The sequence below is a fragment of the Sminthopsis crassicaudata genome, chromosome 5 (assembly GCF_048593235.1).
Source record: "Sminthopsis crassicaudata isolate SCR6 chromosome 5, ASM4859323v1, whole genome shotgun sequence".
Lineage (NCBI taxonomy): Eukaryota > Metazoa > Chordata > Mammalia > Dasyuromorphia > Dasyuridae > Sminthopsis > Sminthopsis crassicaudata.
The window spans coordinates 292,942,151-292,956,472 of record NC_133621.1 but is presented as its reverse complement, the minus strand read 5'-3'; the positions used below and the strand labels follow the sequence as shown (position 1 = coordinate 292,956,472).

Here is a 14,322-nt window from a genome sequence, read left to right as displayed (position 1 = left end):
CATAAAAAATTCAAGGCCAAAGTTTTGTCATGATAATATTAAACTTTTTAAACTGATAGTGGTAAAAAAAAAAATATATTCACAATGTTATGAGGGAAAACTGATAAGATTATAATATAGAGGGGCTTCACTCTAAAGGTCCTGCTAAAGTATGGACTTTGTTATAATTTACCAGCCTCTTTTGATCTAATTCAAGAAGTATGAGCTTCTACTTCTACTGAAGTAGAAACAAGAAAGCAAAGCAGAGGAAAATAAACAGACCCCTTCATAAATATCTAGGAAAAGTCACTCTGAATCCCAGCTAGCTAACAGAGACTGAGCCTGGTCACAATCTACTGAACTCTCAACCAGGAACAAGCCGACATGTCCAAAGCTGGGTCCAGAACTTGCAGTTCTTGGACCAGGAGGACCAATTTGGAAATACTAAAAACCTGCAGGTTCCCACTCTGAGCTATGCTTCAGATCCTAGAATGATGGCACTCAATCATACCCCAAGAAAGAAGTAAAAGGGTCCAATTAGAAAAAAGCTCAACTCAGACATAACTTCCAGAAATTAAAACAGATCAAGGAGAAAAAAAATTAAGAACCATTAGACTACCTGAATGCCATGACCATAACACATCATATTTCAAGAAATCTTAAAATTGCTGAGATCTTAGAACCAAAAGGCAAAGTGGAAATAGAAAGAATCCACTAGATACTTCCTGAAAAAAAAATCCCAAAATGAACATTTACAAGAATATTATGGTCAAAATCCAAGTTAAAGAAAAATTACTTATAAGCTGTCAGAAAAAAAAAAAAAAATTTCAAGTACCAAAGAACCACAGTAAGGCTCCCACAAGATTTAGCAGCCACCACTTTCAAGAAGCAGAGAGCTGATATTCAATAAAAGGGCTATGGAAGCAAAAATTAAAATAACTCAAGTTTACTATAACAGTGTTTCATAAAATGGAATTCAAGAACAAAGCTCCAGAGAGTGTTTAGAACAGGAGGCCCAATAGTTTGATCTCAGCCTAAGACAAGGTCATTCTCAGTTTAATAATTGTAGCTATCTCCATTCTCCATCCACACCCTCCCCTCAGTTTACCATCTGGAAACAACTAATCAATTAACAAGCATTTATTAAGCACCTAATATGTAGCAAGCATTATGCTAAGAACTCCAGATAGAAGAAAAAAAAAGAAATATCTCTTGCCCTCAAGGGTCTTACATTCTATTGGGAGTGACATGCACATATATCCCTATATCATAGTAGATTTGGGACAACTAGGCAGCACAGTAGGTAGAGAACCAGGCCTGAAATCAGGAAGATCTGGATTCAAATCCAACCTCAGATATTTGCTGGCTGCATGACTCTGGGAAAGTCATTTAAACCTCTATTTGCCTCAGCTTCCTCATCTATAAAATAGGGATAATAATGCACCTACTTTCCAGGTCTTTTGTGGCTATCAAATTGAGATAACATTGGTAACGTGCTCAGCATAGTGCCTGGCACATAGTAAATGCTATGCAAACATTATTATTATTATTATTACCACTAGTACTATTTTGGGAGGAAGGACACTAGCAGCAAAGGCAGAAAGGAGTGGGGGAATTATTTAATCCAAGCAGCAGGTGGTACTTGAGCTGAACTAGGAAGGACAACATGGAGAGAGAATATTCCAAGCACAGGGAACAAGTGCCAGAGTCAAGGCCAAGCTGGAAAAACAAGCGTCCAGGAAATAGTGAGGAATGGGTCTGGGATGGCAAGCTGGGCTTTCCGGGCTGACACTCGCCCCCAGGTACCTCATCTCTGTGGGACCATGTTCACGGTTCCTAGGATTCCCTCCAACTCTCACATTCTACGGTTCTCATTCACTTCAGAGGAAGGCACCATATAAATGCTATTATTATCACATTTTATGTTGGTGGTACCAATTTGATTATGTAGCAGTCTATTTTCATCATCATAAGTGTTGTCTGATCTACCAAAGGAGTTATACTGTATGGGGAATGCATGCATTTTAATCACGTACATAGCTGCCACAATTCCTACTTCCAAAAAACAAACACCAGCTAAAACTATTTTTGAGGAAAAATAAATCGCAAAACTCTACACAGAGAATTCACTCACTTGTCCTGCCAATTCCAAACGCTTGTTACCGTAGTAGTCTCGGTCATCAACTTTATTATCTCCTTGGGCCAAAATCACTCTTCGTACCATCACTGCAGTATAAATACACTTTGCTCGGAAATTGAATTCCTTTACCTGTGTTCCAAAAAAAACAAAATGGAAAATTTTGAGAAGACATTCATTTCAAGGAAGAAAAAGAAAAAATATATTATTGATACAACATTCAATGGCATGGCTTACAAGAAAAAAAAATGTACAAAAGTTACATTTCTATGATTTTTGATTCAATCCAACATATATCTCTAAAGTATCCATTGTGCAAGGAGAGAAGGTAAGCTTTGAAAAGACACTGTTGCTCTCCTCAAGGAGCTTATGTTCAGTAGCAAGATAGCAGCATATCAACTAAAAGGGAGAATTCCCCAATAACTTACAGTAACTACTATATATATCACTTCAGATCATTTTTGGAAATAAGAAGGGATATAAAGCAAAAACCTTCAAATATTCGTGATTTCATTAGTGTTAGAGCTATAGTTGGGAACTGTCCCGTGCAGGGTGGGGGTATAATTGTGCTAGGAAGGAGGGCAGCTCATTTCCCAGGGAGAGAGGTCTTCACCCCAATGACACTGAGGAGGAGAGGGGAGAGAGCAGGCAGGATTCAGGAAAATGGTACCACAACAAAGGGTCTCCAACCAAGAGTGGTGCTACCAAAGAACAGTGGGCCAAGAGAAGACTGTGGGATAAAATGTGAGCACCATAGCTCTGATATGGATCTCGGGGACCATAATATATAGACAATTCCCTCCTTATTACTCCAAGACAGACAAACAGACACAGACACACACACACACAGACACACAGACACACACACACACACACACATCTTTGAGAGCTATTGTAGCCAAAAAATTCATCATCCTGGGGACAATGATGATAATGACAACGATGACTTATCCCAGGATGATACATAGTCTATCACCAAGCATGAACCTCAAATTCTTCCAGCCAAGTGCTTCCACTGGTTCCAGAGCTGCTGCCCTCTTGATGGCACTCACACAAATATAAGCCTCAAGGAAGCACCCAGCATTCAGGAAGAATAATCATAAATAATAGTTACAAAGAGGAATTTCCTATCTTTGCATCAAGTCCCCAACATGAGCTTCTCTGGGGAAGGCCTAGGGTGCACAGGGCCAAGTATCCAAGACAACCAGCCAAAAAATGGCAGTGAGTCAAGTATACTAGTCAGCAATCACAGCAATAAGTGCAAAAAGTTTATTTTGCTGCTGGGAACCCATCAATTTCCAGAGATTTTACAGGAAGTCTGAATTGGACTATAAAAAATACAAAATATTTCTGCCTTGGCAGTAATCTCCCATTCAGTTTAATCTAATTTAATTTTTATTTTTCTGAGTGTGATGACTTGCTATTCTATTATTCATCTTTATATCAAATGGGAAAAAGTCAGCTGTCTGCCTTAGCCAGATTAAGTCACTCCAGAGTCTTCCTTTTGCATGGACAGTGGCAGGTTCTCAAGGAGCTTTGATAAGTGACCAGTGATGAGCACCGACATTTTAACCACAACAGGTCTCCTTTTGCACTTCATAATACCCTTGGCTCCTAACTCCTTTTTCCCATTTCAAAAGTGATAGTGTTGAGGAGCAAATATTATAACTAACCCAAAATAACAAATGATATTCTTTGATTCCTTAAAGGCTATTCTCTAAGAAAAAAGCTGGCAACACCCACTGGCAGAATAACCGAACAAGGTACACAGATCAGTCCTTGCAAAGAAGATGAACTCCAACTCTGCTCTAAGTCACCATGGATGAGAGATGGGCCCAGGCTGAGGAAGCCAGAAAAAACTCTGCAGAGGGAATGTGAGGTTTGGATTTTTTAAGGAAGGGAGCCACTGAAGCCACAGGGAATGAAACCGTGGCTGGGAAGATGTCAGCTCCATCAAAGATCTGGGAGGGGGGAGACCTGGGATCTCCAATGCTGATGCTCTCCGGACAAGTCGCCCCCTGGGGCTCAGTGCCTTTAGCTATAAAACGAGTGGCTGACCCCATCAGATATCCCTGGAACACTCCAAAATCCACCTGAGGCCATCCCAGAGCTTCTCTCCTCGGGAAAGGGGCCAAAATTGAAGTCAAAGAGTAAGAAATTTTATTTTTAGCTTCACAGCCGACACGTGGCTGACCAAGGATTCCAGGTGGGCATTTATGTATTTGATTTTAGAGACACGACTTACCGGCACATGGGTGAGAATGGTGGAAGCCAACAGCTCCCTTGCCTCTTCCATCTTGGTCTTCTTTGGCCCTCCTCCCCACATTCTCTGTCTTCTTACTTTGTTTCCTATGTATTTTAGGGCCTGAAAAACAAATTAAGGCCATTGCAGTATCCAAATGACTTTACCGTCAGGTGTCATTCATCAATGTACTGGACTCTATGTGGGAAATGGACCACACAGGCCCCTCAACAGAGTGCCGCCCTGGTTGTACAGCATTAACAACGCCATCGATGGAGCACAACCAAACCAGGCAGCAGCACCCGTAAATTTTACTACGTCCTCGCTTGGCCCATCAACACCATCTTATTTCTGTGCAACTGACTTCCCTCCAAAAAGCTGATTTGCTAATATATTTTCACAGTAGGTACGCCATCATTACCTTTGTTAAAGAGAGCAATATTTGATTAGGCAAAGCAAACATTAAATTAAATGACTAATCACAATTCATCTTTTAAAAATTAACTTTATCAGTCATTATTAATTAAATAATCAGTCATGAAGAAGATATATATTCATGGTAGATGGAAGGCAAGTTATCTCTTAGACCAAGAAAGGTCTCCTAAAAATAGGGGAATCTGACTTAGTCTTGAAAGAAGTCACAGAAATTAAGAAGTAAAGTTAAGGAGGGAAACATCTTAGACACGAGGGAACGGCCAACCATTCAAAAGCCCAAGGGCAGGCATTGGAAAGTCGGGCTCATGGAACAATAAATGGGCCATGGAGCACCTGAAGGAGAGTAAAACTGAAGCAGACTGGAAAGGCTGAAGGGGCAGGCTGTGAGACTTCATACTTTCAGACCAGGAAACTAAACAGGTGAATTCTGGCAGCCCCTGAGAAGCCTTCAAACTCACATCGTAAGAATGACTATTTATAAATAAGCTCAGAAAAAGAGTTCTCATCCCGACTTTTATAACTCTCTGGAAAACCTAACTTAGTCACCTTTAAGTCTTTGGGTCCAGATGACTGATTGGAGAATGGGGCCATCACTAGAAATAGGGAAATAGCCAGCTTCAGGGGAAGGGGGAAGGTGACCATGGTTCCCTTTGGGGCACATTGCATTTGAGGTGCTGGTGGCACTGGCAGGTAGTGGGGATGCTGGCCCAGAATCTGACACTGGAACAGAACCACTCACTCCCTGTTCCTCCAGGGCTGATCTAGTACCCTTTCATCAGCTCATGCTCAGGAATATCTGAGCAGTGAGTCTGAGGATTGCCCATAACAAAGTTCCGCTACAAAGAACTATAACATGGCCAAAATAATAATAACCTTAATTAGTAATAGGAAAGATAAACATCAAACTCTAGAATTCAAGTAACTTTTCTTAAAATGGCCCAATAATTACAATGCATCAGCCTTCAATTATACTCAACCAAGGGGATCAGGGAAAAGAAGAATTGAATTTCTTAACACCTGTGAGTACTGTCCTTTTCTCATTTCAGTTCAGTTAGTCTCCTCTCCACAGAACACACCAAATGACAGGGTGGGAGGAGAACCCACAAAACATGAGTAACAGGGAGGGGCTAGTCTGGGATTCCCACCCGATACAGGTGACCTATAAAATGAATGACACCCACAGATCAATAAAGAAGAGAATCTTCTCTGTTAAGTACATACACACTATTCTAAAAGAGTACTCTGCACCATTCATTTACATTTACTGAAGTGCTACATGATTCTAGAATAAAAACCCAAAATAATCTATGGAAGTATCAAGTACCAAGCAGAAGAGAACATTATATTTTCTATGAAACTAATCTGTTCACTAATTTTTTTCTTTTTTCTTTGTTTGTTCACTATTTAAAAGAAAAAAGAAAAAAAAGCAGTTGCTAAATGTAGCAGAAGAGCATTTCATTCTGCAGGCCCAAGGCTCTGCCATTGTGCCAAGGAATTCTGAGGGCAGGAGGCACCTTTACAGCAGCAAAATGGAGGGATGGTGAGCAGGCCTGCTACACTAGAGCAGGTTACCCCTCCAAATAGGTGCTGGGATGGCAATGAGGGTTAGGGTTAGCTCCAGCTGAGTGACAGAGACCATACAGAATTGGATGCTTAGATAGGGGGCCCCAGAGGAGGGGAATGACTGAATTAATGTCAAGAGAGGCAGCCATAGGGGAAAAAACCATCAACTAAAGCAAAGCTACTTCAAATAGAGGGAATCAGTGGCACAATCTATCCAAGTACTCTGAAAAATGGGCTTCTTGGTCTCTCATTGCAATAGGAATTTCTTGGCTCCACACTCTCCTATTCACCAGGACTGGGTGAGCCACCATGTTCTTTTGCTAGGTACATTCCTTCCTTCCATCTCCCTCCCTTTCCCCCTATAAGCGCTCTCAACTCTCACACCCAACTACTCCAAATAGAAGGCACTGCATCAGTCCCCACAGAAAAGAGCAACGTTAAGTTTCCAACTGAATGTCATGGCCAAGGATAGATATGAAAAGACACACCTGCATCTGTGTGAAAATCTGAGCTTTCTGGCACTCTTCCAAACTGGGACCAAAGGCAGCCATCACGTGCTCCTCAGTGCCAATCATCTGCACGATTTCTTGGTCACTCTCAACACCCATGGCCTAGGAAAGGAAGAAAAGGCAGAAAGTGTTGGCTTTGTGTTAACTCGCTGACATTTGCTTATGCTAATTTGGCATTGTTTGCCGGTATTACTCCTAAGCAAAAGCTAGCTCTCTGCTCAGAAACAGTGCCATCTGGCATTGGCAGCACATGCTCCAGCTAGCTAAGAACCTTGATAAGAGGAGGAAAATAAATGCTGAGTCCATTCTGCAAAGTTTTAAAATATCCGGTATAAATTCTTAATGAAGAAGGAAATGGATGAAACCAGCCACCATGACACACAAGCTAAAACTGCCCAGCTAAAGGGTGCGATTTCAGACATCATTATTGAAAGATACAGAGAGGGACCAAACGGAGCCCAATGATTACTGCCACAGGATTAATTTTACTGGATGCCATCGCCACTCATTTCATGAGAATCCCACTTGTAGAATACTTTAGCATTTTATTTTTATCATTCTATAGAAGTCTTGTAATATCTTCGACAGTTTTTAAAAGAGCTTTATACACTAAGAAAGTGCTTAACAGCTTTAGGAAAATCTCTTTATCAGTAAGTGTTTCAAGGTGGCAAACAGCAGTGCAGGTCTTTGTGAATTCCAGATGGTGCTAAAGCTTGTCCATGCACACATTTGTCTGGAATTCTGCCAGATCAAGAAAGAGGGAGTTAAGCTCACTAAACCTCTCTAGGCTGAGCAATAATGTTCTCAGAAGTTGGGCAAAGTTATGGTCTGCAGCCAAAATTCTTCCTTTCGAGAACAAACTAGAAAGACTTATCAGGATATAACCAATTTCCAAATGTACTATCTGCTATTTTCTGGTTCTTCTGTCTCATGGTTATGCAAAATAAAACCAAAAAGGCTTTTTAAAAAAAAAAAAAAAAAAAAAAAAGGCTTGAAAAATTCTGTTCTTCTCTCGAACTCCAGCACCAAAATGCTTTTAACCATGGGGGAGAGTGGATAAGGGTGATGAGCTCATGGGCCAAATCCAGTCTTAGTCCTGTTTTGGCCACTTGCTAGATTTTGCCTCTTCTTCTGTCTCCAGCGTTTATTAATGTCTGCCAGACAGCAGACACTTCAGAAATGTTTGCCGATTGCCTGCTGATCCTTCTAGGCAACCCTCTAATAGAGCCCCAATCAAAGGGGAAGAGCTCTTATTTCCATGCTTCTTCATTTACCTCTGGTTTTTCTTTCTTTAATTTGCCTTGAGTTCTTTTTTAGAATGGAAATGTAAAATTAATGAGAATTCTAAAGCTATGAGAGCGGAAGGAAACAAATGTTGGAAACAACTGAAACATATACAATATTTTCTTTTTTTTTTCTAAAACTCTTTACAAATCCAAACTTCATTAACTTTAGTATATAAATATATTGTGTATAATGCAATATATAGTAGAAGCAGTCTTTGAATCAGGAAAAACCTGCAACCAACAATACATAGGTGTGCCCATCTTTCTCACAATCTTTACAATAGTAACTGTTTTCATCTTTTGCTACTAATGGGCTTATATGTAAAAGATCAATGATACAAAATTTTTAAAGCAGCACTTACTGTGACAGTAAGGAATTGGGAACAAGGTATATGTCCACTGACCAAAGAATGGTTAAAAATACATGAATGCCATGGAATCTTTCTGTGATGTAAGAAATGATGAATGTAGGAATACAGTGAAACATGGAAAAATTTACATGAACTGATGATGCAGTCAAGTAAGCAGAGCCAAGAAAACAATACATACAATGGCTACAACAATGTACACAAAAAGCAGACCAACACACAACATACACAAAATTGTAAATGCATTCACAAAATTATAAAGTACAAGCATGGCCTAAAGAAAAGATGCAATCCTCTCCTTCAGAGGTGATTGTCTATGAATGCTGCTTATAGCAATACCACACGTTTTTGGATTTTCTCAGGGAAGTAATTGTGTTGTTTTTTCCTCTTTTGTACTTTTTGTCTTTTAAAAAAGAGTTACTTGTTATATGGGATGGCTTTCAGAAGAGGGGAGAGATTAGGGAAAACTATAATGATGTAAAAACAAAACCAAAAGTCCAATAAACACTTAAAAGTTGACTACAGTAGTCCAAGAGAGATGAGATAACAAGGAACTAAATTAATGTATGGCGATATAAAAGGAAAAAAAATGGATGCAAGTGATATGGATCAAGGTAGAATCAATAACATTTGGCAATGGACTAACTATGGTAGATGAGGCAGAGGCAAGAGACGAGGTTGACTCTAAGCCTGAAAACCTAAGTGAATGGAAGATCAGTGGTACTCTCAAAAGAACCTTTGAAAGGAATATAGTTTTAAGGAAATAATGTGAGTTATAGATGGACATGCTGGGTTTGATATAGGTACTAGAAATCTGGATGATACCTACCAAGCAACTGGCTAAAAACGAAAGCATGAACCTTGTCAGATATTTTATAAATTTTGTATTAATTTAGAATTATTTATACATCATCTTCATTTCCAAAACTGTCTTAAAACAAAGTATTCAATCAAATTGAATAAATCAATTCCATTCAAACTAGACCACACATCAACCAAGACTGTCATTATATGCAATGTTCCAACCCACAGGCTTCCACCTCTACAATGACTGGGGTTGCACCTAATAATTTTACAACAAAATTCATAAGGAGAAAGCTCACAACCTAAATTTTAGTATGACAAATCTAAAAATTACTCAACAAAATCTGTAATACAAATATGTCACACACACAGCTTCTCCTCCAAATGAGCAGCGGTCAAAGGATATGAATACACTATTTACAAAAAGGGCTATATATGTCATTTGATCATTATAGCTGCCTATTGTATTAGTCTTGATTTCCCTTTTTATACAAGGAAACTGAGGTAAAAGTTTAGGCAAAGTACTTACCCAGAGTCACATAGCATGAACCTGGATCTTCCTGATGCCAAATTCAGCCATTATCTCTACAAACTAGTGAAGGTATCCTGACGAGCCTTTACCTCCCACCAAAAAGTAAAGAGAGATCTAAATGTACCAAAATAATCATAGCTATTCTACTGGTAATATCAAAAAATGTTAGAAATAATTGGAGAATGATTAAAACAATTATGGACTGTTAATGTAATGGTTATGACAATGCCATAAAAATTCTAACTCTCAGTACACACATATATATACAGGAAAGACAGTCCTGGCAAAATGGAAATTGAGAAAGGCCTCAGAGTCAGGAAGAGATCAGTTCTAACCAAGTGTCAATCTAATAAGAATTAAGCACCTAGATTACAATGTCTAAAGTTATAATGGTCTTTTTTTTTTTTCTTTTTCTTTTGGGACAGCTAATTAGGTTCATAGGACTAGTAACTGTCAAGTGTCTGAGGTTGGATTTGAACTCTGGCCCTCTTGACTCAGGGCCAGTGATCTCTGGTCCAATGAAGTCTCCAAGCTTCCAGGCTCTCTTTTCCCACACTTGCTCCTTCCTCCACAGGCAGAGACGATTGCCCCTCCAAGCCTTCTTATCTCTGACAATCCTCAGTCATGTGCCTCTGTATAGTCTCCACAGGAACATCTACCCAACACACTAGGGACCTTATATTCATTCTTTTAATGTTGTATGGATACCAGTGTTAAGGTCTAGGCTGACCGTTATCTTGCTTATTATTCTTGCTATATGACCAGCCTGTCTTTTTTTCCAATTCTGTATGTTCTTTTCCACCATGGTGCACATGCATATTATCTTTGGAGATTTGCTACACCTTACTTCTACCTGCTACGTGTCTTTTCTGTGGTCTTTTGGCTAACTGACAATTCTTCTGAGACTGAGGTTTCGTAATCTGCTCTCTCTCAGTTCTGGCTCTCCATCCAAGTTATATTAGTGACTGACTAACTCAATGGGCAGCTTGTACAATGGCATATTATGATGTGAGTAATGGATGCTGTTCCATCTCCTGAGTTTTCCACCACCAATGGGTCAGGCTGATTATCTGTCAGATGCCATAGATCTCACTGAGGAGCTGTTGTGCTGTTCCTTGTCCGATGACTTTATCAGCTCTCTCCCATCTATCAATTCCTCTCCACTCCTACCATAACCACACTGGTCCTGTCACTGTTTAATTGAGATTACTATAAAAGCCTAACTTCTTTCCATTTGCTTTCATTTATAATGAGAATTCCAATGTGGATTTGGAACAATTACTCCATCAAATCACTGGTCGATGTAGGAAAATCATATTAAGTAAAAGAAAAACTGTTGTTTGCATGTTCACATACACACAAACTTGATTAGAACCTTCTAAGAAAGCTATTTTATTTTCTAGAATGTATAGAGGCAATAATGTGCTGTAAGAAATGAAGTTGTAGTAAATACAGAGAAGCATAGAAAGAATTTTATGAACTGATGCAAAGTGAAACAAGGCCAAGAATACAACACACGGTCTAATTACAATTTAAATGGGATGATCGACAAGAATTAAAAAACTAAAAGCAAATGTAATAAAAGTATAAAGATCAAATGGAGAGAAAAGAAGAGATTGGAGAAAGTAACTCTAATCTAATCCTTCGTGGAGGTGAGAGGTGCACCAGTGTCATACGCTGTATATGCATTCAGACGTTCTCAACATATTGTTCAGTTATGCTGACTTCTTTTTCCACTTCTAAAATAATTTTTTTTTGGTTATATGAAATGGCTTTCAGGAAAGGAAAAGAGGAGAAGGAGGGAGCCATGAAATACTATGGTGATATAAGAAACAGAAACCATCAACAATGAAAACTTTTTTAAATGATTGCAGAAATCCCTTTGGGGTCCTTGAGAGCACGTCCCAGTGTTTAACCTCAGTCAAGAAGTCCTTCCTTATGACGCCACATGTTCAGAAAACAGAGTTAATGCCCCAAAGAACTAACCATTTGGTCATCAAACTACAATGATGATGACTACAGCAGACTCATCAAAAGCTCTACACCTCCAAAGGCCAAAGCCCTGCTTTACAACCTAGTTAGCTATCAATCCAGTGAGAGTTACAAATAAATGGAGAAGATTGCTATGGAAACTTCAGCAACATGCCCAACTATTTTACCTCGCAGACATAATTTAGACATCTAAAAACTAGTTTTATGTGGGACTCTTTGTACTCCAGGTACCTCAAATCATTTTGCCTCACTAATGAGTTTAAGACTTGTGCTATAACAACCAGAAGACTCGGCACCACTACCCTGGTTCAACAAAAGCTCGCACGGTCTGGGAAGTTAATGTAAGGAAAATAAGGAATGGTGATTTGGAATTCATCCACTTTTAAAGAATCAATTCAATTCGATTATATCAAGATGAACATACAGTACCACATAAAACAATGAATAAATTTGAGTAGAAAACCAATGCAATAATTTCATGTATTTCATGTCCTTTCGTTGATCTGAAAGAGGACATTTCAAAAAGTGCTAAGAGAACATGGATTTTATTGGTCGACCACTGTTACAATGAGGTCACTAGGGAGTTCTCTTTCTGCTATGGTAGCCACAAAGGATGCAGTCCTATAAAGAAAAGGATGATATGCAAATTGATAGCAGCGACTTGACAAATATTAAGTAGATGAAGGGTAAAAGGTCCTTATTTCCCTATTCCTTAGAAACAGGGATCTCATTCTTCTTTTAAAATTCATCACTCTGAATTTGTCATTATAAAAGAACACAAGACCTGTAGTGTTATCATCTGTAATAAAATGTTTTGCTCTAAAAAATAAAAGTGAGCCCTAATTTTGCTACCACAAATGTTCCTCCAAATTTCAGTTTTATTCTACTACACCAGAAAACTCTGAAGACTGTTGACATCACAGTGCAAACACTGAGCACACAAAAGTTAAGTGGGAAAAAATTTCTGGAGGAGAATGTCGTGGCTGATGTAGGAGTCCTCGCACTGTCGGTTACATTCAGGCTCAGTGAGAAGGCCTCTCAGGCCCTCCTTCTGTCCCTGTCAGCCAGCTGCCAACCGAAACAGCCTGCGTCCGGCAGGCTCGCTCAGCTCAGAGAGGAGCTGAGGAAATTCTCACACCTCTTTCCAGCGTGTTTTTCGTTGCTGTCTTCCCATTCCTGATGTCTGGTGGTCTCGGAGCTTGCCCAACAATCGTTTCCCAACCAGCCCTCCATGTGCTCATTTTCCTGATGAGGGCCCGGGCCCGGGGGTCTCCAGGGGCCTCCTCTCCTGAATATCCCATGAGGAGGCCCTTGGCCTGGCAAACTGCAGGGGTTCACAGAAGTCTCTGACTTCTAACCCGTGGTGCAGCCTCCTGAGAAGCAGGAAGAGCTTCTTCTCACGTCTGCCGGGGACAAAAAGGGGGATTCTCCCAGCCCGGCCACTCGCTCTGGGAGTCTGGCCACTGTCAAATGATTTTGGACCCAGAGCCGCAACGCTGTTTGCGCAGTCCCCTCGAGGAGTAGATGGAAAGCCCGCCAACGCACCGCAGCCTCGGCCAGCTGACCGCCCGGCTCCCTCAGGTGCTTCGGAAGGGAGAGAGCTGCTTCGAGTTTTACCCGGACCTTTCCCTTCCGTGTACCCATAGATGTGCAATGAGATCCTTACTGTGCAAAGTCCCGTCCCGTCAATGCGCACACTGGGGACCCATTGCTTTATTTAGAGGAGGAAAATGGCGGCGCCTGATCCATCCAGGTATGGAAGAACGCACTAATCGCAGCCTGGGAGAGCAAGGGCTAAGGGAGGGAATCCGAACCAAAGTGAAAAGAAGCCTACACAGGCACCGGCTCGGATTTCTGCCCGATGTGTGAGCGTGTGCTGCCCCCTTGTGGGGATCCAACTGCACGGGGTCAGTCACAGAGCCCAGTGGCACAGGAGGCAGGCAGCCGCCAGAGAAGGGACACAGGCGGAGAGATGCCTCTGCCCCGTGGCCCCACGGCCCCCCCAGGCTCATGGGGCCGCACCGGGCCCTGCGCCACGTGGCTGTACGTCCTGGTCCTCGCCCGGCCTGCAGGCCAGTGGTGCTCCCCGCAGAGCCGGGCTGCGGCCTCACCCCGCCGGAGAGCGCCTCCCTCCGGTTCTGCCCCATGGGGACACCCCCTCCCGTGTGTAACGTGACGCCCGCACAGCGCGCTGGTACTCTTCCTAGTTCTCTCCAAGTGGAAAAAGGCCGGAAAAGGCACCCCTGACATTCACCGAACTTTCCAGACTACAACTTTCAGTCCCGTGTGTTGTGACACAGAACCGTCTCCAGCTCCCCTCAGGCAGAGCCGGGCAAGGATTCTTAATCTGTGTCACAGACCCTTCTGGAAGCCTGGGAAAGTCTATGCATTTTTCAAAATTCTTTTCAACACATAAGATAAAATACATACAATTAACAAAGGAAAGCAGTTCTATTGTAAAAGTTACCAAAAGGT

The 14,322-nt window shown here is 41.1% G+C and overlaps 1 protein-coding gene across 2 annotated transcripts in view; it reads right to left on the bottom strand.

Annotated features, from left to right (window-relative positions):
- POLR3B (RNA polymerase III subunit B) overlaps positions 1–14,322 on the bottom strand; it is a 103,253-nt gene that overhangs the window by 74,519 nt on the left and 14,412 nt on the right. For both annotated transcript variants that reach the window (XM_074271482.1, XM_074271483.1), the window contains 3 exons: positions 6,845–6,967; positions 4,362–4,481; positions 2,114–2,248 (listed from right to left, as the gene is read on the bottom strand). In XM_074271482.1, the coding sequence (XP_074127583.1) occupies positions 2,114–2,248; positions 4,362–4,481; positions 6,845–6,967 (378 nt within the window). The remainder of the gene's footprint in view (positions 1–2,113; positions 2,249–4,361; positions 4,482–6,844; positions 6,968–14,322) is intronic.